This window comes from Pseudoliparis swirei, chromosome 4 (genome assembly GCF_029220125.1).
Source record: "Pseudoliparis swirei isolate HS2019 ecotype Mariana Trench chromosome 4, NWPU_hadal_v1, whole genome shotgun sequence".
NCBI lineage: Eukaryota > Metazoa > Chordata > Actinopteri > Perciformes > Liparidae > Pseudoliparis > Pseudoliparis swirei.
This window is the reverse complement of record NC_079391.1, coordinates 86,233-113,270: the sequence shown is the minus strand read 5'-3', so window position 1 is coordinate 113,270 and position 27,038 is coordinate 86,233. Positions and strand designations below refer to the sequence as shown.

At 50.3% G+C, this 27,038-nt stretch overlaps 1 protein-coding gene across 3 annotated transcripts in view; it reads right to left on the bottom strand.

Moving 5' to 3' along the window:
• Positions 1–426: 426 nt before the first annotated feature.
• LOC130193295 (lactadherin-like) overlaps positions 427–27,038 on the bottom strand; it is a 36,936-nt gene continuing 10,324 nt past the window's right edge. Inside the window, exons 2-10 of one of the 3 annotated variants that reach the window (XM_056413771.1) lie at positions 26,407–26,532; positions 25,772–25,903; positions 9,686–9,799; positions 9,292–9,473; positions 9,058–9,213; positions 8,850–8,994; positions 8,203–8,405; positions 7,983–8,132; positions 427–1,489 (exon numbers count right to left, since the gene is read on the bottom strand). In XM_056413771.1, coding sequence (XP_056269746.1) covers positions 1,346–1,489; positions 7,983–8,132; positions 8,203–8,405; positions 8,850–8,994; positions 9,058–9,213; positions 9,292–9,473; positions 9,686–9,799; positions 25,772–25,903; positions 26,407–26,532 — 1,352 coding nt within the window. In that variant the 3' untranslated portion in view covers positions 427–1,345. The remainder of the gene's footprint in view (positions 1,490–7,982; positions 8,133–8,202; positions 8,406–8,849; positions 8,995–9,057; positions 9,214–9,291; positions 9,474–9,685; positions 9,800–25,771; positions 25,904–26,406; positions 26,533–27,038) is intronic. The other 2 variants (XM_056413769.1, XM_056413770.1) reach the window with 2 other exon arrangements.

The following is a 27,038-nucleotide window of genomic DNA, read 5'->3' as shown; positions in this document are numbered from 1 at the left end:
TTGTGGGTTTTCGTTGTATGAGGATTGGTGTTTAGTTTAGTTTAGTGAATAAAGATGCTGTGGTGTGCATTATGAACCAGTTGGCTGCACCGTCCCTCTGTTAAACACAACCCAGGACCCGCCCATCGTCTATTGTACAGAGCTACATGGGCCGGGGGTTACACACATATATATATGTATATATGTTGCCCCAGTGCTCCACTGTGTATATATATAGTATTTATATATACTGTATATATATATGTTGCCCCAGTGCTCCGCTGCTCCTGCAGAACATTTGGTCATACGTGTTCTTCATCGATGACGTAACATGACAGACTTTATACAACTTTAAAATATTTAATAAAAGATCTCAGTTGAAGACCAACAATGAATCATAATAGTAATAATATTTTTTAAAGAATGTTAAACTATTTTAATTTCACATTTGTTGTAAAAATTATTTATTGCAACAAAACAATTTGCAAGAATTCATCTGAAATGTGTAAAGAATACATGAAAGTCCAACATGTGATTGACAGGTCAGCTGCACTTCTCTCAAAATGTAACTTTCCACTCTTGAACATTATGTCTTTCAGGATTGTTCAAAATACTAAAATATTATTGCACAGGCCCTGCATCACGTGTGCTCATTAGTCATCTGGTTAAACTAAAAGAGTCACTAACTGTTAAACTGAAGGTGGAGTCACTAACTGTTAAACTGAAGGTGGAGTCACTAACTGTTAAACTAAAGGTGGAGTCACTAACTGTTAAACTGAAGGTGGAGTCACTAACTGTTAAACTGAAGGTGGAGTCACTAACTGTTAAACTGAAGGTGGAGTCACTAACTGTTAAACTAAAGGTGGAGTCACTAACTGTTAAACTGAAGGTGGAGTCACTAACTGTTAAACTAAAGGTGGAGTCACTAACTGTTAAACTGAAGGTGGAGTCACTAACTGTTAAACTGAAGGTGGAGTCACTAACTGTTAAACTAAAGGTGGAGTCACTAACTGTTAAACTAAAGGTGGAGTCACTAACTGTTAAACTAAAGGTGGAGTCACTAACTGGGTGGTGGAGGAGGATGGATGGATGGGTGGAGGAGGGAGGAGGAGGATGGGTGGATGAAGGAGGATGATGGGTGGAGGAGGGAGGAGGAGGATGGGTGGATGAAGGAGTATGATGGGTGGAGGAGGGAGGAGGAGGATGGGTGGAGGATGGGTGGATGAAGGAGGATGATGGGTGGAGGAGGGAGGTGGAGGATGGGTGGAGGAGGGAGGAGGAGGATGGGTGGAGGATGATGTGTGGAGGAGGGAGGAGGATGGGTGGAGGATGGGTGGATGAAGGAGGATGATGGGTGGAGGAGGCTCTAGTCGTCGCAGCCCAGCAGCTCCATGCGCACCGTTATGCGCTCCTGCCACTCCCAGGGCAGCAGGCGGACGTAGCGGGCGGAAAACGGAGGCTGGAAGAGATTCTTCTCGTGGGCGGAGTTATCCATGTTGCCTTGAAACAGCTGCAAAGGAAAGTTAGACCAAGGTGAGAGATGAGGACCTGAAGGACCTGAAGGACCTGGAGGACCTGGAGGACCTGAAGGACCAGGAGGACCAGGAGGACCTGAAGGACCTGGAGGACCTGAAGGACCTGAAGGACTAGGAGAACCAGAAGGACCTGGAGGACCAGAAGGACCTGGAGGACCAGGAGGACCAGGAGGACCAGGAGGACCTGGAGGACCTGAAGGACATGAAGAACCAGAAGGACCTGGAGGACCAGAAGGATCTGGAGGACCAGATGGACCAGAAGGACCAGGAGAACCAGAAAGACCAGGAGGACCTGGAGAACCAGAAGGACCTGGAGGACCTGAAGGACTTGGAGAACCAGAAGGACCTGGAGGACCAGAAGGACCTGGAGGACCTGGAGGACCAGGAGGACCAGGAGGACCAGAAGGACCAGAAGGACCAGAAGGACCTGGAGTACCAGAAGGACCTGGAGTACCTGGAGAACCAGAAGGACCAGGAGAACCAGAAGGACCAGAAGGACCAGAAGGACCAGGAGAACCAGGAGGACCTGAAGGACCAGAAGGACCAGGAGAACCTGAAGGACCAGGAGGAAGTGGGCACACCTCGTCTCATGGACCAGATCTTCAGGTCTTCTGACGGCCTCCAGACCTCCAGCAGCATCCTTGCGTCTTTGTCGTTATTGGTCCTCATCCTACGGTCCTGGTTCTAAGGTCCTCGTCCAAAGGTCCTCATCCAAAGGTCCTGGTTTAAGGTCCTCGTCCTAAGGTCCTGGTTCTAAGGTCCTCATCCTAAGGTCCTGGTTCTAAGGTCCTCGTCCAAAGGTCCTGGTTCTAAGGTCCTGGTTCTAAGGTCCTCGTCCAAAGGTCCTCATCCTAAGGTCCTGGTTCTAAGGTCCTCATCTAAGGTCCTGGTTCTAAGGTCCTCGTCCAAAGGTCCTGGTTCTAAGGTCCTCGTTCTAAGGTCCTGGTTCTAAGGTCCTCGTCCTAAGGTCCTGGTCCTACAGTCCTCATCCTAAGGTCCTGGTCCTAAGGTCCTCATCCTAAGGTCCTGGTTCTAAGGTCCTCATCCTAAGGTCCTGGTTCTAAGGTCCTGGTTCTAAGGTCCTCGTCCAAAGGTCCTGGTTCTAAGGTCCTCATCCAAAGGTCCTGGTTCTAAGGTCCTGGTTCTACAATCCTCGTCCTACGGTCCTGGTTCTACGGTCCTCGTCCCACGGTCCTGGTTCTAAGGTCCTGGTCCTAAGGTCCTCGTCCTAAGGTCCTGGTTCTAAGGTCCTCGTCCTAAGGTCCTGGTTCTACAATCCTCGTCCTAAGGTCCTCGTCCTAAGGTCCTGGTTCTAAGGTCCTGGTTCTAAGGTCCTCGTCCCACGGTCCTGGTTCTACAATCCTCGTCCTACGGTCCTGGTTCTACAATCCTCGTCCTAAGGTCCTGGTTCTACGGTCCTCGTCCTAAGGTCCTCGTCCTAAGGTCCTGGTTCTAAGGTCCTCGTCCAAAGGTCCAGGTTCTAAGGTCCTCGTCCTAAGATCCTGGTTCTAAGGTCCTCGTCCTAAGATCCTGGTTCTAAGGTCCTCGTTCTAAGGTCCTGGTTCTAAGGTCCTCGTCCTAAGATCCTGGTTCTAAGGTCCTGGTTCTAAGGTCCTCGTTCTAAGATCCTGGTTCTAAGGTCCTGGTTCTAAGGTCCTCGTACTAAGGTCCTGGTTCTAAGGTCCTCATCTTAAGGTCCTGGTTCTACGGTCCTCGTCCTACGGTCCTGGTTCTAAGGTCGTGGTTCTAAGGTCCTGGTCCGAAGGTCGTGGTTCTAAGGTCCTGGTTCTAAGGTCCTGGTTCTACGGTCCTGGTTCTAAGGTCGTGGTCCTAGGGTCCTCGTCCTAAGGTCCTGGTTCTACGGTCCCCGTCCTACGGTCCTGGTTCTAAGGTCCTCGTCCTAAGGTCCTGGTTCTAAAGTCCTCGTCCTAAGGTCCTCGTCCTAAGGTCCTGGTTCTAAGGTCCTCGTTCTAAGGTCCTGGTTCTAAGGTCCTCGTCCTACGGTCCTGGTTCTAGGGTACTGGTTCTACAATCCTCGTTCTACGGTCCTGGTTCTACGGTCCTCGTCCTAAGGTCCTGGTTTTAAGGTCCTGGTTCTACAATCCTCGTCCTACGGTCCTGGTTCTAAGGTCCTGGTTCTAAGGTCCTCGTCCTACGGTCCTGGTTCTAAGGTCCTCATCCTAAGGTCCTGGTTCTACGGTCCTCGTTCTAAGGTCCTCATCCTAAGGTCGTGGTTCTAAGGTCCTCATCCTAAGGTCCTGGTTCTACGGTCCTGGTTCTAAGGTCCTGGTTCTAAGGTCCTCATCCTAAGGTCCTGGTTCTAAGGTCCTCGTCCAAAGGTCCTGGTTCTAAGGTCCTCGTCCAAAGGTCCTGGTTCTAAGGTCCTGGTTCTACAATCCTCGTCCTACGGTCCTGGTTCTAAGGTCCTGGTTCTAAGGTCCTCGTCCTACGGTCCTCGTCCCACGGTCCTGGTTCTAAGGTCCTGGTCCTCGTTCTAAGGTCCTGGTTCTACAATCCTCGTCCTACGGTCCTGGTTCTAAGGTCCTCGTCCTAAGGTCCTGGTTCTACAATCCTCGTCCTACGGTCCTGGTTCTACAATCCTCGTCCTAAGGTCCTGGTTCTACGGTCCTCGTCCTACGGTCCTGGTCCTAAGGTCGTGGTTCTAAGGTCCTCGTCCTAAGGGCCTGGTTCTAAGGTCCTCATCCTAAGGTCCAGGTTCTAAGGTCCTCGTCCTATTGTCCTCGTCCTAAGATCCTGGTTCTAAGGTCCTGGTTCTAAGGTCCTCGTCCTAAGGTCCTGGTTCTAAGGTCGTGGTTCTAAGGTCCTGGTTCTAAGGTCCTGGTTCTACGGTCCCCGTCCTACGGTCCTGGTTCTAAGGTCCTGATTCTACGGTCCCCGTCCTACGGTCCTGGTTCTAAGGTCGTGGTCCTAAGGTCCTCGTCCTACGGTCCTGGTTCTAAGGTCCTGGTTCTAAGGTCCTGGTTCTAAGGTCCTCGTTTAAAGGTCCTGGTTCTAAGGTCCTCGTCCTACGGTCCTGGTTCTAAGGTCCTGGTTCTAAGGTCCTCGTCCTAAGGTCCTGGTTCTAAGGTCCTGGTTCTAAGGTCCTCGTTTAAAGGTCCTGGTTCTAAGGTCCTTGTCCTACGGTCCTGGTTCTAGGGTCCTGGTTCTACAATCCTCGTCCTAAGGTCCTGGTTCTAAGGTCCTGGTTCTACGGTCCTGGTTTTAAGGTCCTGGTTCTACAATCCTCGTCCTACGGTCCTGGTTCTACGGTCCTCGTCCTAAGATCCTGGTTCTAAGGTCCTCGTTCTAAGGTCCTCGTCCTAAGATCCTGGTTCTAAGGTCCTCGTTCTAAAGTCCTGGTTCTAAGGTCCTCGTCCTAAGATCCTGGTTCTAAGGTCCTGGTTCTAAGGTCCTCGTTCTAAGATCCTGGTTCTAAGGTCCTCGTTCTAAGGTCCTCATCCTAAGGTCCTGGTTCTACGGTCCTCGTCCTACGGTCCTGGTTCTAAGGTCGTGGTTCTAAGGTCCTGGTCCTAAGGTCGTGGTTCTAAGGTCCTGGTTCTAAGGTCCTCGTCCTAAGGTCCTCGTCCTAAGGTCCTGGTTCTAAGGTCCTGGTTCTAAGGTCCTCGTCCTACGGTCCTGGTTCTAGGGTACTGGTTCTACAATCCTCATCCTACGGTCCTGGTTCTACGGTCCTGGTACTACGGTCCTCGTCCTAAGGTCCTGGTTTTAAGGTCCTGGTTCTACAATCCTCGTCCTACGGTCCTGGTTCTAAGGTCCTCATCCTAAGGTCCTGGTTCTAAGGTCCTCATCCTAAGGTCCTGGTTCTACGGTCCTCGTCCCACGGTCCTCGTCCTAAGGTCCTCATCCTAAGGTCGTGGTTCTAAGGTCCTCATCCTAAGGTCCTGGTTCTAAGGTCCTCGTCCAAAGGTCCTGGTTCTAAGGTCCTGGTTCTAAGGTCCTGGTTCTAAGGTCCTCATCCTAAGGTCCTGGTTCTAAGGTCCTCGTCCAAAGGTCCTGGTTCTAAGGTCCTCGTCCAAAGGTCCTGGTTCTAAGGTCCTCGTCCAAAGGTCCTGGTTCTAAGGTCCTCGTCCAAAGGTCCTGGTTCTAAGGTCCTGGTTCTACAATCCTCGTCCTACGGTCCTGATTCTAAGGTCCTGGTTCTAAGGTCCTCGTCATACGGTCCTGGTTCTACGGTCCTCGTCCCACGGTCCTGGTTCTAAGGTCCTGGTCCTCGTTCTAAGGTCCTGGTTCTAAGGTCCTGGTTCTACAATCCTCGTCCTACGGTCCAGGTTCTAAGGTCCTCGTCCTAAGGTCCTGGTTCTACAATCCTCGTCCTACGGTCCTGGTTCTACAATCCTCGTCCTAAGGTCCTGGTTATACGGTCCTCGTCCTACGGTCCTGGTTCTAAGGTCGTGGTTCTAAGGTCCTGGTCCTAAGGTCCTGGTTCGAAGGTCCTCGTCCTACGGTCCTCATCTTAAGGTCCTGGTTCTACAATCCTCGTCCTACGGTCCTGGTTCTACGGTCCTCGTCCTACGGTCCTGGTTCTAAGGTCGTGGTTCTAAGGTCCTGGTCCTAAGGTCCTGGTTCTAAGGTCCTCGTCCTACGGTCCTCATCCTAAGGTCCAGGTTCTAAGGTCCTCGTCCTACGGTCCTCATCTTAAGGTCCTGGTTCTAAGGTCCTCGTCCTAAGATCCTGGTTCTAAGGTCCTTGTTCTAAGGTCCTGGTTCTAAGGTCCTCGTCCTAAGGTCCTGGTTCTACGGTCCTCGTCCTACGGTCCTGGTTCTAAGGTCCTGGTTCTAAGGTCCTCGTCCTACGGTCCTGGTTCTACGGTCCTCGTCCCACGGTCCTGGTTCTAAGGTCCTGGTCCTCGTTCTAAGGTCCTGGTTCTAAGGTCCTGGTTCTACAATCCTCGTCCTACGGTCCTGGTTCTAAGGTCCTCGTCCTAAGGTCCTGGTTCTACAATCCTCGTCCTACGGTCCTGGTTCTACAATCCTCGTCCTAAGGTCCTGGTTCTACGGTCCTCGTCCTACGGTCCTGGTTCTAAGGTCGTGGTTCTAAGGTCCTGGTCCTAAGGTCCTGGTTCTAAGGTCCTCGTCCTAAGGGCCTGGTTCTAAGGTCCTCATCCTAAGGTCCAGGTTCTAAGGTCCTCGTCCTACGGTCCTCATCTTAAGGTCCTGGTTCTAAGGTCCTCGTCCTAAGATCCTGGTTCTAAGGTCCTTGTTCTAAGGTCCTGGTTCTAAGGTCCTCGTCCTAAGGTCCTGGTTCTACGGTCCTCGTCCTACGGTCCTGGTTCTAAGGTCGTGGTTCTAAGGTCCTGGTCCTAAGGTCGTGGTTCTAAGGTCGTGGTTCTAAGGTCCTGGTTCTACGGTCCTGGTTCTACGGTCCCCGTCCTACGGTCCTGGTTCTAAGGTCCTGGTTCTACGGTCCCCGTCCTACGGTCCTGGTTCTAAGGTCGTGGTCCTAAGGTCCTCGTCCTACGGTCCTGGTTCTAAGGTCCTCGTCCTAAGGTCCTGGTTCTAAGGTCCTGGTTCTAAGGTCCTCGTTTAAAGGTCCTGGTTCTAAGGTCCTGGTTCTAAGGTCCTCGTCCTACGGTCCTGGTTCTAAGGTCCTCGTCCTAAGGTCCTGGTTCTAAGGTCCTCGTTTAAAGGTCCTGGTTCTAAGGTCCTCGTCCTACGGTCCTGGTTCTAGGGTCCTGGTTCTACAATCCTCGTCCTACGGTCCTGGTTCTAAGGTCCTGGTTCTACGGTCCTGGTTCTACGGTCCTCGTCCTAAGGTCCTGGTTCTACAATCCTCGTCCTACGGTCCTGGTTCTACGGGCCTGGTTCTACGGTCCTCGTCCTAAGGTCCTGGTTTTAAGGTCCTCGTCCTACGGTCCTGGTTCTAAGGTCCTGGTTCTAAGGTCCTGGTTCTAAGGTCCTCATCCTAAGGTCCTGGTTCTACGGTCCTGGTTCTACGGTCCTCGTCCCACGGTCCTGGTTCTAAGGTCCTGGTTCTAAGGTCCTCATCCTAAGGTCGTGGTTCTAAGGTCCTCATCCTAAGGTCCTGGTTCTACGGTCCTGGTTCTACGGTCCTGGTTCTACGGTCCTCGTCCCACGGTCCTGGTTCTAATGTCCTGGTTCTAAGGTCCTCATCCTAAGGTCCTGGTTCTACGGTCCTGGTTCTACGGTCCTCGTCCCACGGTCCTGGTTCTAAGGTCCTCATTCTAAGGTCCTCGTTCTACGGTCCTGGTTCTACGGTCCTCGTCCCACGGTCCTGGTTCTAAGGTCCTCATCCTAAGGTCCTGGTTCTACGGTCCTCGTCCCACGGTCCTCGTCCTAAGGTCCTCGTCCTAAGGTCCTGGTTCTAAGGTCCTCATCCTAAGGTCGTGGTTCTAAGGTCCTGGTTCTACGGTCCTGGTTCTAAGGTCCTCGTCCCACGGTCCTGGTTCTACGGTCCTCGTCCATGTCTGACAGTCGCCGGTGGTCTGACCTGGTCCCTGCCGTCCTGCTCCACGGTGGTCCAGGTCTCTCCATCGTACCTGTGAGTCACTTTGAAGAGCGTCACAAACTGCAGGACCCCGAAGTCCTTGGCCCCCTGCGTGATGATCCCCGTGAGGCGCTTCGTCTTCTCGAGGTCCACCTGGCGAGGGACCAGAGGACAGTCAACCTCGGCGCGGCGGCGCCATCGTCCTCGCGGCGCGTCCTCTCACCTGCAGCCACTCGGACCGGTTGTTGTGCGCCGGCGACCAGGCGTTGGTCTTGCCCCGCCGGTCCAGCCGGGCGAACTGAGGGCGCCACGTGAAGCTGTCCACGCCCCACGTCCGGAACGAGCTGGAGGCCGACAGCTGCCCGTCGGACACCAGGCGGGACTTCATGCCCAGAGGCTCGGAGCAACCTGCCGCGTGGGAAGACACTGAATGAAGAGCAGACGGGAAGAGGGACAGAGAGGACACCCAAGGTAATTCACTTCCTGAAGAAATATCCAGAAGAATGCGACTGATTCAAATCCTTCACACCCAAGAGGACGCAGCAGGAGGAAGAGTAACGAGTCCACCGTGTTCCTCAGTCAATGTTCCACATGTTGGAAGAAGAACCTGGACATGGAAGTGTTTCCTCCGCTCCGTGTTTAACATTTTCTAACCACCATATGGAGTTAAAATAAGGTCTGACACCCCAGAAGAATCAAAACCGGAGAATAATAGAGAAACTTTTAAAAAGCTTCAAGGAGTATTTTATATCGATATATATATCTATATCTATATAGATATCTATATAGATAGATAGATATATCGATATCTATATATATAGATGCATCATTATCTATATCTAGGTGTATAGATATTGAAGCCGTGTTTACCGTGGAGCTCGCAGCCCACCAGCTCCAGGCGCAGCGTGCAGGCCCGGCGGCAGACCACTGGGATGATGCGGACGTACTGGGCCAGGATGGGGGGGTCGAGCAGGTTGGTCTTGGTGCCGTCGTTGTCGGTGTTGCCGATGAAGACCTGCGGCGCACGGGGTCATAGTGAGGAAGATGTGGTGGGCGTGGATGCGGGGGCCGTTCTCACCTTGTCCGCCCGCTGGCCGTCCTCTCGGTAAGACGTGTACGCGGTCCCGTCCGAGCTGCTCGCCACCTTGAAGGCCTTGACGTACTCCGCCGCGCCCATGCGACTGGCCCCCTGAGTGATGATGCCCGTCAGGCGCATGGTCTTCTGCATGTTGACCTGCGGTCACGAGGGAACGCCGTCAGCCGCCCCGCTCTCGGTTATCGGCCTCTCGATTCAATGTCTCGGTCCTCCCACCTCGATCCAGGGGTTCCTGTCGTGGGCGGACGCCGTCCAGGCGTTGGCGAGGCCCTGGTTGTTGAGTCCAGCCAACTCGGGGCCCCAGCGCTGAAGACCCAGAATGCCGTAGTGCAAAGAGGAGGCTGAGATCTGGGCCTCCCCGATGGCTCCGCCCTCCATCCCCAGCAGAGAAACACAACCTGGCCCACGGCGCTCACGTTACAATGTGTTTGAACCTCTCGGGAATGAATCACACGAACCACAGGGCTCCTCAGGAAATGTGAGGCACTCAAAATAACATTTACTTATGTGTGACTAACCACTAGAATTATGAGTAAAATACTCAAATGATATTTCATGTCCACCTTTTGAAACCCTTTCTGGGGGAAACAAAGCGATCAGTTGGACGTACTCAGCTGGCACTGCTTCCCGACGTACGGCGAGGCGCATCGGCACGCGAAGTCGCCCTGCAGGTCTCGGCACGCCGCTCCGTTCCTGCAGGGCCGGCTGGAGCAGCCGTCCACGTCTGGAAGAGAGAGCGACACGCGCCTCAATCCTCACACCAGGAATCACAAGAAGATGTTGTTAGAGATGTGGTGCACCTCAAACGGCCTGAGGGCGAGAACAGAGGCGGGTGGAGGTCACAATAGCCTGACTGTCTCCACCCTAACACGAGCAGTTTCTCTTAAATTGTTCGCGAGGACAGAAACGCCCCGAGGCCGCGCTGAGGAGGCTCAGCCAGCTAGAGGTCAAAGGTCACGGCTGATGATTATAGTTGTGTTCCATGAATCTGAACATTCACACGAGATGTGAGGAGCTTCTCTCCCCTCATCAGGGAGTGTGGTCTTTGTCCTGATGGAGCCCCTCCCACCAGAGGGGAGGGACTCCATCAGGGAGTGTGGTCTTTGTCCTGTTGGAGCCCCTCCCACCAGAGGGAGGGCTCCAACAGGAGTGTGTCTTTGTCTGATGGAGCCCTCCCACCAGAGGGAGGGACTCCATCAGGAGTGTAGTCTTTGTCCTGTTGGGCCCCTCCCACCAGAGGAGGGCTCCAACAGGAGTGTGGTCTTTGTCCTGATGGAGCCCTCCCACCAGAGGAGGGCTCCAACAGGGAGTGTGTCTTTGTCCTGATGGAGCCCTCCCACCAGAGGAGGGACTCCATCAGGAGTGTGGTCTTTGTCCTGATGGAGCCCTCCCACCAGAGGGAGGGACTCCATCAGGGAGTGTGGTCTTTGTCCTGATGGAGCCCCTCCCATCAGAGGGGAGGGGCTCCAACAGGGAGTGTGGTCTTTGTCCTGTTGGAGCCCCTCCCGCCAGAGGGGAGGTACACCATCAGGGAGTGTGGTCTTTGTCCTGTTGGAGCCCCTCCCACCAGAGGAGGGACTCCATCAGGAGTGTGGTCTTTGTCCTGTTGGAGCCCCTCCCACCAGAGGGAGGGCTCCAACAGGAGTGTGTCTTTGTCCTGATGGAGCCCTCCCACCAGAGGAGGGACTCCATCAGGAGTGTGTCTTTGTCCTGTTGGAGCCCCTCCCACCAGAGGGAGGGCTCCAACAGTGAGTGTGGTCTTTGTCCTGATGGAGCCTCCCACCAGAGGAGGGGCTCCAACAGGAGTGTGTCTTTGTCCTGATGGAGCCCCTCCCACCAGAGGGGAGGGACTCCATCAGGGAGTGTGGTCTTTGTCCTGATGGAGCCCCTCCCACCAGAGGGGAGGGACTCCATCAGGGAGTGTGGTCTTTGTCCTGATGGAGCCCCTCCCATCAGAGGGGAGGGGCTCCAACAGGGAGTGTGGTCTTTGTCCTGTTGGAGCCCCTCCCACCAGAGGGGAGGGACTCCATCAGGGAGTGTGGTCTTTGTCCTGTTGGAGCCCCTCCCACCAGAGGGGAGGGACTCCATCAGGGAGTGTGGTCTTTGTCCTGTTGGAGCCCCTCCCACCAGAGGGGAGGGGCTCCAACAGGGAGTGTGGTCTTTGTCCTGATGGAGCCCCTCCCACCAGAGGGGAGGGACTCCATCAGGGAGTGTGGTCTTTGTCCTGTTGGAGCCCCTCCCACCAGAGGGGAGGGACTCCATCAGGGAGTGTGGTCTTTGTCCTGTTGGAGCCCCTCCCACCAGAGGGGAGGGACTCCATCAGGGAGTGTGGTCTTTGTCCTGTTGGAGTCCCTCCCACCAGAGGGGAGGGACTCCATCAGGGAGTGTGGTCTTTGTCCTGTTGGAGCCCCTCCCACCAGAGGGGAGGGGCTCCAACAGGGAGTGTCCAGGGTGGGAGGGGTCAGTGACCTGGAAGTGAACAGGACCTGGAGGGATGGCAGATTGCAGCCAATAACCCTCTCGGCCGAGAGGGTTATTCATCATCATTACATCATTACTCATCATCACTTAGCCCACAAACTGTATACGAATAAGAACAACAGCTGGGATGTCACATATACAATATATTAAATATCTGTTTGCAGAAACAATCAGTCAATGACATCTTTACTAAGGCCTCAAACAAAGGCCTTCTCTTCCTCCACAGTAGCCATAGCAACAGTCTCCCTTTGGCACACTGACGTGATGCTGTCTGTTCTCCACTAGGGGGCAGGCTGGAGCAGCATGACGTCATGGCGAAGGAGGAGGATTGAGATAAAAGGACCGACAGAGATGTTTCACCTCTTCATGAGATGATGCTTCAAAACTTATTCAGACGCTCGAGACACAAAGTGTTCCGCAGCAGAGCCCTCGGCCTGCAGCCGCTAGCCGTGTGTACGCGGTTTAAGGTGTACGACGTGGTTTAAGGTGGATTACGTGATTTAAGGTGTATGATGTGGTTTAAGGTGGATTACGTGGTTTAAGGTGTATTACATGGTTTAAGGTGTACAACGTGGTTTAAAGTGGATTACATGGTTTTAGGTGGATTACGTGGTTTAAGGTGTACAACGTGGTTTAAAGTGGATTACATGGTTTAAGGTGTATTACATGGTTTAAGGTGTATTACGTGGTTTAAGGTGTATTACGTGGTTTAAAGTGTATTACATGGTTTAAAGTGGATTACGTGGTTTAAGGTGTATTACGTGGTTTAAGGTGTATTACGTGGTTTAAGGTGTATTACGTGGTTTTAGGTGTATTACATGGTTTACAGTGGATTACATGGTTTAAGATGGATTACGTGGTTTAAGGTGTATTACGTGGTTCAAGGTGTATTACGTGGTTTAAGGTGTATTACGTGATTCAATGTGTATTACGTGGTTTTAGGTGTATTACATGGTTTAAGGTGTATTACGTGGTTTAAGGTGTATTACGTGGTTTAAGGTGTATTACGTGGTTTAAGGTGGATTACGTGGTTTAACGTTATTATGTCTTTTCGTATTGACTTTGTGATTTGGTCAAAAACAGTGTTTTTTAAATATGATTTGACTGGATCTGAGGGGATGTTCAATTCAATTCAATTCAGTTTATTTGTAAAGCCCAATTTCACAAATTACTAATTTGTCTCGGAGTGCTTTACAATCTGTACACATAGACATCCCTGCCCCAAAACCTCACATCGGACCAGGAAAAACTCCCAAATAACCCTTCAGGGGGAAAAAAAGGGAAGAAACCTTCAGGAGAGCAACAGAGGAGGATCCCTCTCCAGGATGGACAGAACAATAGATGTCATGTGACCAGAAGGACAGATTTAGAGTTAAATACATTCAATGAATGTGACAGAGTGGATGAATAGTTCATAGTAGGCATATTCCACGATGGAGACCTCCACGATCCATCAGGCAGATGGCGGTGGGCGGAGTCTCAACAGTGGGCGGAGTCTCAACAGGACAGTGGCGTAGTCAGGAGCAGGAATTCCACGACCCAGACCTCGATGCTCCATCAGCAGATAGGATCTATGCCGTCTCATAGGGTCCGATGACCCCATGAGACGTGAAGTCAAAAGGACTCCGGGGAGAAAGCAGAGTGAGTAACGTGTGATTGAGAGATGAAAATTCATCCTTAAGGAGAGAAAAGAGGAGATAGGTACTCAGTGCATCCTAAACGTCCCCCAGCAGCTATCAGCCTATAGCAGCATATCAAGGGGCTGGACCAGGTGAACCTGATTCAGCCCTAACTATAAGCTCTGTCAAAGAGGAAGGTCTTCAGTCTACTCTTAAACGAGGTGACTGTGTCTGCCTCCCGGACTGAAGGTGGAAGCTGGTTCCATAGAAGAGGAGCTTGATAACTAAAGGCTCTGGCTCCCATTCTACTTTTTAAGACTCCAGGAACTACAAGTAGTCCCGTATTTAGTGAGCGTAGCTCTCTAGTGGGGCAATATGGTACTACAAGCTCCTTTAGATATGATGGTGCATCACCAATCAAGGCTTTGTAGGTTAAGAGAAGAATTTTAAAAGTGATTCTTGATTTTATGGGTAGCCAGTGTAGAGCAGCTAGTGCAGGAGTGATGTGATCTCTTTTCTTAGTTTTAGTGAGAACACGAGCTGCAGCATTCTGGATCAACTGGAGGGACCTAAGAGACTTATAGAGCAGCCTGATCATAAGGAGTTGACTATAGAGACTTAGAGCAGCCTGATAATAAGGAGTTGACCTAAGAGACTTATAGAGCAGCCTGATAATAAGGAGTTGACCTAAGAGACTTATAGAGCAGCCTGATCATAAGGAGTTGACTATAGAGACTTATAGAGCAGCCTGATAATAAGGAGTTGACTTAAGAGACTTATTAGAGCAGCCTGATAATAAGGAGTTGACCTAAGAGATTTATAGAGCAGCCTGATAATAAGGAGTTGACTATAGAGACTTATAGAGCAGCCTGATCATAAGGAGTTGACTTAAGAGACTTATAGAGCAGCCTGATCATAAGGAGTTGACTATAGAGACTTATAGAGCAGCCTGATAATAAGGAGTTGACTTAAGAGACTTATAGAGCAGCCTGATAATAAGGAGTTGCAGTAATCCAGTCTCGAAGTAACGAACGCGTGAACCAATTTTTCTGCATCTTTTTGAGACAAGATGTGCCTGATTTTTGAAATATTACGTAGATGAAAGAATGCAGTCCTTGAGATTTGCTTTACGTGGGAGTTAAAGGACAAGTCCCGATCAAAGATAACGGCAAGATTCTTTACAGTGGTATTGGATGCCAGGGCAATGCCGTCTACAGAAACCACATCACCAGATAATTGATCTCTGAGGTGCTCAGGGCCGATTAAAATTACTTCTGTTTTGTCTGAGTTTAACATCAAGAAGTTGCAGGTCATCCATGTTTTTATGTCTTTAAGACATGCTTGAATTTTACCGAGTTGGTTGCTCTCCTCTGGTTTTATCGATAGATATAGTTGAGTATCATCTGCATAACAATTAAAGTTTATGGAGTGTTTCCTGATAATATTGCCCAAAGGAAGCATGTGTCGAATGCAGCACTAAGGTCTAACAAGACCAGTACAGAGATGAGTCCTCTATCAGCACTAAGGTCTAACAAGACCAGTACAGAGAGGAGTCCTCTATCAGCACTAAGGTCTAACAAGACCAGTACAGAGATGAGTCCTCTATCAGCACTAAGGTCTAACAAGACCAGTACAGAGAGGAGTCCTCTATCAGCACTAAGGTCTAACAAGACCAGTACAGAGAGGAGTCCTCTATCAGCACTAAGGTCTAACAAGACCAGTACAGAGAGGAGTCCTCTATCAGCACTAAGGTCTAACAAGACCAGTACAGAGATGAGTCCTCTATCCGGACTAAGGTCTAACAAGACCAGTACAGAGAGGAGTCCTCTATCAGCACTAAGGTCTAACAAGACCAGTACAGAGATGAGTCCTCTATCAGCACTAAGGTCTAACAAGACCAGTACAGAGAGGAGTCCTCTATCAGCACTAAGGTCTAACAAGACCAGTACAGAGAGGAGTCCTCTATCAGCACTAAGGTCTAACTAGACCATTACAGAGAGGAGTCCTTTATCTGCTGCCATTAAGAGGTCATTTGTAATGTTCACCAGTGCTGTCTCGGTGCTGTGGTGTTTTCTAAATCCTGATTGAAATTTCTCAAATAAACTATTATGATGTAGAAAGTCGCACAACTGATTTGCGACCACTTTCTCAAGGATCTTGGAGAGGAAGGGGAGGTTAGAGATCGGTCTGTAGTTAGCCAACACCTCTGGATCCAGAGTGGGCTTCTTCAGGAGAGGTTTAATAACAGACACTTTGAAGGAGTGTGGTACGTGGCCTGTTAGCAGAGACACATTGATAATATCTAATAGAGAGCTGCTAATTAAAGGCAAAACGTCTTTAAGCAGCCTCGTCGGGATGGGGTCCAAGAGACAGGTAGACGGGGTCCAAGAGACAGGTAGACGGGGTCCAAGAGACAGGTAGACGGGGTCCTAGAGACAGGTAGACAGGGTCCTAGAGACAGGTAGACGGGGTCCAAGAGACAGGTAGACGGGGTCCTAGAGACAGGTAGACGGGGTCCTAGAGACAGGTAGACGGGGTCCAAGAGACAGGTAGACGGGTCCAAGAGACAGGTAGACGGGGTCCAAGAGACAGGTAGACGGGGTCCAAGAGACAGGTAGATGGGGTCCTAGAGACAGGTAGACGGGGTCCAAGAGACAGGTAGACGGGGTCCTAGAGACAGGTAGATGGGGTCCAAGAGACAGGTAGACGGGGTCCAAGAGACAGGTAGACGGGGTCCAAGAGACAGGTAGATGGGGTCTAGAGACAGGTAGACGGGGTCCAGGAGACAGGTAGACGGGGTCTAGAGACAGGTAGTCGGGGTCCTAGAGACAGGTAGACGGGGTCCAGGAGACAGGTAGACGTGTTAGAAGTAAAACCGTTGAAGATAATTGGTCACGGTTGATGGGAGAAAAGCCCTCCAAATATACACCAGGGCATACAGTGGTTTCCAAGGCCATTCCACTTGAGGACAGATTGGCACTGGTTAAGGGCAAGAGATTATTAATCTTGCCTCTAATAGTTAAAATCTTTTCATTAAAGAAGTTCATAAAGTCATTACCACTAAGGTCTATAGGAATACTCGGCTCCACAGAGCTGTGACTCTCTGTCAGCCTGGCTACAGTGCTGAAGAGAAACCTGGGGTTGTTCTTATTTTTCTCTATTACTGATGAGTAATAGGCAGCTCTGGCATTACGGGGGGCCTTCTTATAAGTTTTAAGACTATCTCGCCAAACTAAGCGGGATTCTTCCAGATTAGTTGAACGCCATATGCTTTCGTGATGTTTGCTTTAGTTTGCGGGTCTGAGGGTTATACCAGGGAGCAAACCTCCTCTTCCTCACTGTCTTCTTCTTCAGAGGGGCTATCGAGTCCAGTGTCATTCTCAGAGAGCCTATGGCACTGTCAACAAGATGATCAATCTGGGACGGACTAAAGTTAGACTAGGAGTCCTCTGTTATATTGAGACCTGGACTAAAGTTAGACCAGGAGTCCTCTGTTATATTGAGATGTGGTATCGAATCAAATGCAGAAGGAATCACTTCTTTAAATTTAGCTACAGCACTGTCAGTTAGACATCTGGTGTAGAAACTTTTGACTAACGGAGTACACTCCGGAAGTATAAATTCAAAAGTTATGAGGTTGTGGTCTGACAGAAGAGGATTCTGTGGGAAGACCTTCAAACGCTCAATGTCAACGCCATAAGTAAGAACAAGATCAAGCGTGTGGCCAAAGCTGTGAGTGGGTTTCTGTACTCTCTGGCAGAAGCCAATCGAGTCCAACAAGGAGATGAATGCAGCACCTAGGCAATCATTATCAACATCCACATGGATATTAAAATCTCCTACAATAATAACTTTATCAGTTTTAAGAACCAAACTTGATATACATTCTGAGAATTCAGATAAGAACTCTGAATATGGACCTGGTGGCTGGTACAGAATCACAAATAGAATTGGCTGTAGTGTTTTCCAAGTTGGATGTGAAAGACTAAGAACAAGGCTTTCAAATGAGGTGTAGTGTAATTTAGGTTTAGGATTAATTAATAGGCTCGATTCAAAGATGGTTACTCCACCTCCTCGACCGGTGCCTCGAGGAATGTGAGTATTAATATGACTTGGAGGAGTCGATTCATTCAGGCAGACATATTCTTCATGGCTCAGCCAGGTTTCAGTTAGACAACATAAATCAATGTGATAATCTGATATTAAATCATTTAGTAACACAGCTTTAGATGACAGAGATCTAATATTTAGGAGACCACATTTAATAGTCCTGTTTTGTTGCACTGCTGAAATAATGGTGTTAACTTGTATAAGGTTATTGTGTACGACTCCTCTTCTGCTTACTTTTGATATAATTAATTTAAGTTGAAGTGGCCGTGGGACAGACGCAGTCTCTATGGAGCTCTGGGAGGGACTGGGTGAGAGGGAGGCCCGGGAGGGATGTGCTATGGGGACACTGGGTGAGAGGGGAGGCCCGGGGAGGGATGTGGTATGGGGGACACTGGGTGAGGGGAGGCCTGGGAGGATGTGCTATGGGGGACACTGGGTGAGAGGGGAGGCCCTGGGGGATGTGCTATGGGGACACTGGGTGAAAGGGAGGCCCTGGGGGGATGTGCTATGGGGACACTGGGTGAGGGGGAGGCCCTGGGGGGATGTGCTATGGGGACACTGGGTGAGAGGGGGAGGCCCTGGGGGATGTGCTATGGGGACACTGGGTGAGAGGGGAGGCCCTGGGGATGTGCTATGGGACACTGGGTGAGAGGGGGAGGCCCTGGGGGATGTGCTATGGGGACACTGGGTGAGAGGGGAGGCCCTGGGGGATGTGCTATGTGGGACACTGGGTGAAAGGGAGGCCCTGGGGGATGTGCTATGGGGACACTGGGTGAAAGGGGGAGGCCCTGGGGGATGTGCTATGGGGGACACTGGGTGAGAGGGGCGAGGCCCTGGGGGGATGTGCTATGGGGACACTGGGTGAGAGGGGAGGCCCTGGGGGATGTGCTATGGGGACACTGGGTGAAAGGGGGAGGCCCTGGGGGATGTGCTATGGGGACACTGGGTGAAAGGGGAGGCCCTGGGGGATGTGCTATGGGGACACTGGGTGAGAGGGGAGGCCCGGGAGGGATGTGCTATGGGGGACACTGGGTGAGAGGGGGGGAGGCCCTGGGGGGGGGATGTGCTATGGGGGACACTGGGTGAGGGGGGGAGGCTGATTTTCCCAGCTGCTCCTGAACGCATCATCTCACTCTTCCGGTAAGCTCTGGTTGCCAGCTCAACAGCGAGCATGACTTCTTCTTCTCTCCCTCCCGCTCCCTCTTGCTCAGTGTGTCTCATGTATAGTTATCCCCCTGCCTCCCTTAATGATAACGATACATGCAACAAGTGTAGTTTATTTGCTAGGTTGGAGGCAGGTCTAAGTGGGTTAGATGCACGGCTCCGCGCTATCGAAGCTCAGACAGCTATGCTAGTTAGCCCGCCCTCTCCGTAGTCGGCGCGAGCTACAGTCAGCTGTTAGCTGTGCCCGCGGTAACCGTGCAGCCGGATGGTTGGGTAACTGTTCGCAGGAGTAGTAAGTCTACACAGAAGCCCGCTGTGCACCAACCACTTCACGTTTGAACCAGTTTTCCTGCTCAGCGACACACCCGCTGAGGAACACACCCTGGTTATCGGGAGCTCTATAGTCAGGAACGTGAAAATAGCGAAGCCACGGACCAGAGTCGTGTGCCTCCGGGGCCAGAGCGGTGACGTGGAGTCTTGTTTGAAGCTGCTGGCTAAGGATAAGCGGAGATACAGTCAGATTGTAATACACGCGGTGGTAATGACGCCTTGAGCCCGCGGTCGGAAGTCACTAAAATTAATGTGGAATCGTGTGTGCTTATGCCAAGGCGTCGTCGGTCACCGTAATTTTCTCTGGCCCTCTCCCAAATTTGCAGACAGACGAATTGTATAGCGGAATGTCGTCTTTCAACCGCTGGCTGTCGAGGTGGTGCCCAGCGAATAATGTGGGCTACGAGACAACTGGAAGACTTTCTGGGAAAACCTGATCTGATGAGGAGGCGGCATTCATCCCACGTTGGACGGAGCGTCTCATTTCTGCGAATATGACCAAGTTGATCACCGGACTTAATCTATGACAACCCAGGGTTCAGATCAGGAACCGGGAGCAGAGTTGTAGTTTAACACCCTTCTCTGCTCTTCCATTCGAGCAGTTACCCACCCTTGACTTTAGAGTAGAGACTGTGTCTGTCCCACGGCCACTTCAATTAAATAAATCAAAAGTAAGCAGAAGAGGAGTCGTACACAATAACCTTATACAAGTTAACACAATTATTTCAGCAGTGCAACAAAATAGGTCTATTAAATGTGGTCTCCTAAATATTCGATCTCTGTCATCTAAAGCTGTGTTACTGAATGATTTAATATCAGATAATCACATTGATTTATGTTGCCTAACTGAAACCTGGCTGAGCCATGAAGAATATGTCTGCCTGAATGAATCGACTCCTCCAAGTCATATTAATACTCACATTCCTCGAGGCACCGGTCGAGGAGGTGGAGTAGCAGCCATCTTTGAATCGAGCCTATTAATTAATCCTCAACCAAAATTACACTACACCTCATTTGAAAGCCTTGTTCTTAGTCTTTCACATCCAACCTGGAAAACACTACAGCCAATTCGAGTTGTGATTCTGTACCGGCCACCAGGTCCATATTCAGAGTTTATATCTGAATTCTCAGAATTTATATCAAGTTTGGTTCTTAAAACCGATAAAGTTATTATTGTTGGAGATTTTAATATCCATGTGGATGTTGATAATGATTGCCTTAGTGCTGCATTCATCTCCTTGTTGGACTCGATTGGCTTCTGTCAGAGTACAGAAACCCACTCACAGCTTTGGCCACACGCTTGATCTTGTTCTTACTTATGGCGTTGACATTGAGCATTTGAACGTCTTCCCACAGAATCCTCTTCTGTCAGACCACAACCTCATAACTTTTGAATTTATACTACGGAGTGTACTCCGTTAGTCAAAAGTTTCTACACTAGATGTCTAACTGATAGTGCTGTAGCTAAATTTAAAGCGATTCCTTCTGTATTTGATTCGATACCACGTCTCAATATAACAGAGGACTCCTGGTCTAACTTTAGTCCGTCCCAGATTGATCATCTTGTTGACAGTGCCATAGGCTCTCTGAGAATGACACTGGACTCGATAGTCCCTCTGAAGAAGAAGACAGTGAGGAAGAGGAGGTTTGCTCCCTGGTATAACCCTCAGACCCGCAAACTGAAGCAAATGTCACGAAAGCTTGAACGCATATGGCGTTCAACTAATCTCGAAGAATCCCGCTTAGTTTGGCGAGATAGTCTTAAAACATATAAGAAGGCCCTCCGTAATGCCAGAGCAGCCTATTACTCATCAATAATAGAAATAAATAAAACAACCCCAGGTTTCTCTTCAGCACTGTAGCCAGGCTGACAGAGAGTCACAGCTCTGTGGAGCCGAGCATTCCTATAAACCTTAGTGGTAATGACTTTATGAACTTCTTTAATGAAAAGATTTTAACTATTAGGGACAAGATTAATAATCTCTTGCCCATAACCAGTGCCAATCTGTCCTCAAGTGGAATGGCCTTGGAAACCGCTGTATGCCCTGGTGTATATTTGGAGGATTTTCTCCTATCAACCGTGACCAATTATTTTCAACGGTTTCTACTTGAACACGTCTACCTGTCTCTTGGACCCCATCCCGACGAGGCTGCTTAAAGACGTTTTGCCTTTAATTGGCGGCTCTCTATTAGATATTATCAATGTGTCTCTGCTAACAGGCCACGTACCACACTCCTTCAAGGTGGCTGTTATTAAACCTCTCCTGAAGAAGCCCACTCTGGATCCAGAGGTATTGGCTAACTACAGACCGATCTCTAACCTCCCTTCCTCTCCAAGATCCTTGAGAAAGTGGTCGCAAATCAGTTGTGCGACTTTCTACATCATAATAGTTTATTTGAGAAATTTCAATCAGGATTTAGAAAACACCACAGCACCGAGACGGCACTGGTGAAAATTACAAATGACCTCTTAATGGCAGCAGATAAAGGACTCCTCTCTGTCCTGGTCTTGTTAGACCTTAGTGCTGCATTCGACACCATTGACCATGACATCCTGTTACAGAGACTGGAGCAGTCGATTGGCATTTCAGGCACGGCACTAATTTGGTTTAAATCCTATTTATCAGATCGATCTCAGTTTGTATTTGTAAACGATGACGCCTCGATAACCACCAACGTTAATCACGGAGTTCCACAAGGTTCTGTGCTTGGACCAATTTTATTTACCTTATACATGCTTCCTTTGGGCAATATTATCAGGAAACACTCCATAAACTTTCATTGTTATGCAGATGACACTCAACTATATCTATCGATAAAACCAGAGGAGAGCAACCAACTCGGTAAAATTCAAGCATGTCTTAAAGACATAAAAACATGGATGACCTGCAACTTCTTGATGTTAAACTCAGACAAAACCGAAGTAATTTTAATCGGCCCTGAGCACCTCAGAGATCAATTATCTGGTGATGTGGATTCTGTAGACGGCATTGCCCTGGCATCCAACACCACTGTAAAGAATCTTGGCGTTATCTTTGATCGGGACTTGTCCTTTAACTCCCACGTAAAGCAAATCTCAAGGACTGCATTCTTTCATCTACGTAATATTTCAAAAATCAGGCACATCTTGTCTCAAAAGATGCAGAAAAATTGGTTCACGTTCGTTACTTGAGACTGGATTACTGCAACTCCTTATTAGCAGGCTGCTCTAATAAATCTCTTAGGTCCCTCCAGTTGATCCAGAATGCTGCAGCTCGTGTTCTCACTAAAACTAAGAAAAGAGATCACATCACTCCTGCACTAGCTGCTCTGCACTGGCTCCCAGTAAAATCAAGAATCACTTTTAAAATTCTTCTCTTAACCTACAAAGCCTTGATTGGTGATGCTCCATCATATCTTAAGGAGCTTGTCGTACCATATTGCCCCACTAGAGAACTACGCTCACTAAATGCGGGACTACTTGTAGTTCCTAGAGTCTTAAAAAGTAGAATGGGAGCCAGAGCCTTTAGTTATCAAGCTCCTCTTTTATGGAACCAGCTTCCAATTTCAGTCCGGGAGGCAGACACAGTCACCTCGTTTAAGAGTAGACTTAAGACCTTCCTCTTTGACAGAGCTTATAGTTAGGGCTGAATCAGGTTTGCCCTGGTCCAGCACCTCGATATGCTGCTATAGGCTTATAGCTGCCGGGGACGTTTTAGGATGCACTGAGTACCTATCTCCTCTTTTTCTCTCCTTAAGGATGAATTTTCATCTCTCAATCACACGTTACTAACTCTGCTTTCTCCCGGAAGTCCTTTTGACTTTCGTCTCATGGGGTCATCGGACCCTATGAGACGGCATAGATCTATCTGCCTGATGGATCGTCTGGGTCGTGGAATTCCTGCTCATGACTACGCCACTGTCCTGTTGAGACTCCGCCCACTCCTCCTCCCCACCGCCATCTGCCTGATGGATCGTGGAGGTCTCCATCGTGGAATATGCCTACTATGAACTATTCATACACTCTGTCATATTCATTGAATGTATTTTAACTCTAAATCTGTCCTTCTGTACACATTACATCTATTGCATCTGTCCATCCTAGGAGAGGGATCCTCCTCTGTTGCTCTCCTGCAGGTTTCTTCCCTTTTTTTCCCCCCTGAAGGGTTATTTGGGAGTTTTTCCTGGTCCGATGTGAGGTTTTGGGGCAGGGATGTCTATGTGTACAGATTGTAAAGCACTCCGAGACAAATTTGTAATTTGTGAAATTGGGCTATACAAATAAACTGAATTGAATTGAATTGAATGTGCTATGGGGGACACTGGGTGAGGGGGGGAGGCCCCGGGAGGATGTGCTATGGGGACACTGGGTGAGGGAGGCCCGGGGAGGATGTGCTATGGGGACACTGGGTGAGAGGGAGGCCCGGGGAGGATGTGCTATGGGGACACTGGGTGAGGGGAGGCCCGGGGAGGGATGTGCTATGGGGACACTGGGTGAGAGGGAGGCCCGGGAGGATGTGCTATGGGGATACTGGGTGAGGGAGGCCCGGGGAGGATGTGCTATGGGGACACTGGGTGAGGGGAGGCCCGGGGAGGGATGTGCTATGGGGACACTGGGTGAGAGGGGAGGCCCGGGGGATGTGCTATGGGGATACTGGGTGAGAGGGGGAGGCCCGGGGAGGATGTGCTATGGGGACACTGGGTGAGAGGGGAGGCCCGGGGGATGTGCTATGGGGACACTGGGTGAGAGGGAGGCCCTGGGAGGATGTGCTATGGGGACACTGGGTGAGAGGGGAGGCACGGGGGATGTGCTATGGGGACACTGGGTGAGGGGGGGATGCCCGGGAGGGATGTGCTATGGGGACACTGGGTGAGGGGGGATGCCCGGGGCGGATGTGCTATGGGGACACTGGGTGAGAGGGGAGGCCCGGGGGATGTGCTATGGGGACACTGGGTGAGGGGGATGCCCGGGGATGTGCTATGGGGGACACTGGGTGAGAGGGGGGGAGGCCCCGGGGGGGGGGGATGTGCTATGGGGGACACTGGGTGAGGGGCGTGGGGCTACTCTGTTTCTGCTTTATGACATTAACCCTGCGTTGTCATGGATACGGCTGTCCGTTGATCAACTTGGTTATGTTTGCAGAAACGAGACGCGCTCCGTCCAACGTGGGATGAATGCCGTCTCTCCTCATCAGGCTTTCCCCAGAAAGTCTTCCAGTTGTCTACGTAGCCCACATTATTCTCTGGGCACCTCGACAGCCAGCGGTTGAAAGACGACATTCGGCTAAACAATTCGTCTGTCTGCACATTGGGGAGAGGGCCAGAGAAAACGACGTGTCCACAACGTCTTGGCATAAGCACACACGGATTCCACATTAATTTTAGTGACTTCCGACCGACGGGCTCGGGCGTCATTACCACCGGCGTGTATTACAATCTGACTGTATCTCCGCTTGTCCTTAGCCAGCAGCTTCAAACAAGACTCCACGTCGCCCGCTCTGGCCCCCGGGAGCCACACGACTGTGGTCCGCGGCTTCGCTAACGTCACGTTCCTGACTATAGAGCTCCCGATAACCAGGGTGTGTTCCTCAGTGTGTCGCTGAGCAGGGAAAACCGGTTGGAAAGGTGAAGTGGTTGGTGCACAGCGGGCTTCTGTGTAGACTTACTACTCCTGGAACAGTTACCCACGATCTCGGCTGTTCGGGCACCACCGGAGAACAGCTAGCAGCTAGCAGCTAGCAGCTAACAGCTGACTGTAGCTCCGCGCCGACTACGGGAGAGGGCAGGCTAACTAGCATAGCTGTCTGAGCTTCGATGGCGCGGAGCCGTGCATCTAACCCACTTAGACCTGCCTCCAACCTGCAAATAAACTACACTTGTTGCATGTATCGTTATCATGAAGGGAGGCAGAGGGAGAACTAGACATGAGACACACTGAGCAAGAGGAGCGGGAGGGAGAGAAGAAGAAGTCATGCTGCTGCTGAGCAACCGGAGCTTACCGGAAGAGTGAGATGATGCGTTCAGGAGATGGGCTCTTATTGTTGATGACACAACTAGCCAATCACAGCCAACTAAGGCGCTCAATGTGTGTGTATGTGTGTGTGTATGTGTGTTTGTATGTGTGTGTGTATGTGTGTGTGTGTGTCAGGGATGAAACACACAGCTAATATTTGTTTCTGTTTACGTCTAAAAAACATCTGTATTACATTTTTGCATTAAGATGTTTTTCTATTCGACTAACAATCCATCATAACTATATATTTGTATAATATAGGTATATATAAGTAAGTAGATTATTTCAGGTAAGTGTAAATATATATATATATATATATACAGGACTGTCTCAGAAAATTAGAATATTGTGATAAAGTTCTTTATTTTCTGTAATGCAATTAAAAAAACAAAAATGTCATGCATTCTGGATTCATTACAAATCAACTGAAATATTGCAAGCCTTTTATTCTTTTAATATTGCTGATTATGGCTTACAGCTTAAGAAATCTCTAAAATCCTATCTCATAAAATTTGAATATCAAAGTTAAAAAAAAGATTTATAACAGCAAAACAAAATCAAACATTTGAAAATGTGTTTCCAGGTGTTTCGAGTTAATTAGACGATTCAAGTGATTTGTTTAATACCCTACTAGTATACTTTTTCATGATATTCTAATATTTAGAGATAGGATATTTGAGTTTTCTTAAGCTGTAAGCCATAATCAGCAATATTAAAAGAATAAAAGGCTTGCAATATTTCAGTTGATTTGTAATGAATCCAGAATGCATGACATTTTTGTTTTTTTAATTGCATTACAGAAAATAAAGAACTTTATCACAATATTCTAATTTTCTGAGACAGTCCTGTATATATATATAGCTCACACCTCTTCCTCTGAGGAAGTGATGGTACATGTTGCATGTGTCCATGCTGCTGGAAGGGGAGGAGCCATTCTGCTGTTTGTATGACTCTGCCTGTGGGACACAAATATGTCTGTCTGTCTGTCTGTCTGTCTCACCGGTCTGGCAGTGCACTCCCTCGAAGCCGGACTGGCACTCGCACACGTACTCGCTGAAGACGTCTCCTCGTCTGGTCGGGGTGATGACCTTACACGACCCCTCATTCTTGCAGGGGTTTGGGCTGCAGGGTCCTGGGAGGAAGGAGAAGGAGAGGTTGGTGTAACCGTGGCGCCCTCCAGAAGCTTCCTGTGGCGCCATCCAGAAGCTTCCTGTGGCGCCCTCCAGAAGCTTCCCGTGGCGCCCTCCAGAAGCTTCTCGTGGCGCCCTCCAGAAGCTTCCCGTGGTGCCCTCCAGAAGCTTCCCGTGGCGCCCTCCAGAAGCTTCCTGTGGCGCCCTCCAGAAGCTTCTCGTGGCGCCCTCCAGAAGCTTCCCGTGGCGCAATCCAGAAGCTTCCCGTGGCGCCCTCCAGAAGCTTCCCGTGGCGCCCTGCAGAAGCTTCCCGTGGCGCCATCCAGAAGCTTCCCGTGGCGCCCTCCAGAAGCTTCCCGTGGCGCCCTCCAGAAGCTTCCCGTGGCGCCCTGCAGAAGCTTCCCGTGGCGCAATCCAGAAGCTTCCCGTGGCGCCCTGCAGAAGCTTCCCGTGGCGCCCTCCAGAAGCTTCCCGTGGCGCCCTCCAGAAGCTTCCCGTGGCGTACCGCTCTCCATCAGGCGGCAGCTGTCTCCCCCGAAGCCGTCGGCACAGATGCAGATGAACGGCTCGTCTCCGACTCCCGTCACGCACGTTCCTCCATGAAGACAAACGTTCACCTCACAGTAGTCGCCTGAGGAGAGAGAGAGAGAGAGAGAGAGACAGAGAGAGAGAGAGAGAGAGAGAGAGAGAGAGAGAGAGACAGAGAGAGAAGAGAGAGACACAGAGAGAGAGAGAGACAGAGAGAGAGACAGAGAGAGAGAGAGACAGAGAGAGAGGAGACGTCATCACTTCATCCACGAGGCCTCAACACAGCAGACGCCATCGGCATTTCAACATGTTTGTTGTGCAATGATGGTGATTACCTTGTTACCATGACCCCAGGGACAGGGTTAACCTTAACCATGACCCCAGGGACAGGGTTAACCCTCACCATGACCCCCAGGGACAGGGTTAACCCTCACCATGACCCCAGGGACAGGGTTAACCCTCACCATGACCCCAGGGACAGGGTTAACCTTAACCATGACCCCAGGGACAGGGTTAACCCTCACCATGACCCCCAGGGACAGTGTTAACCTTAACCATGACCCCAGGGACAGGGTTAACCCTCACCATGACCCCAGGGACAGGGTTAAC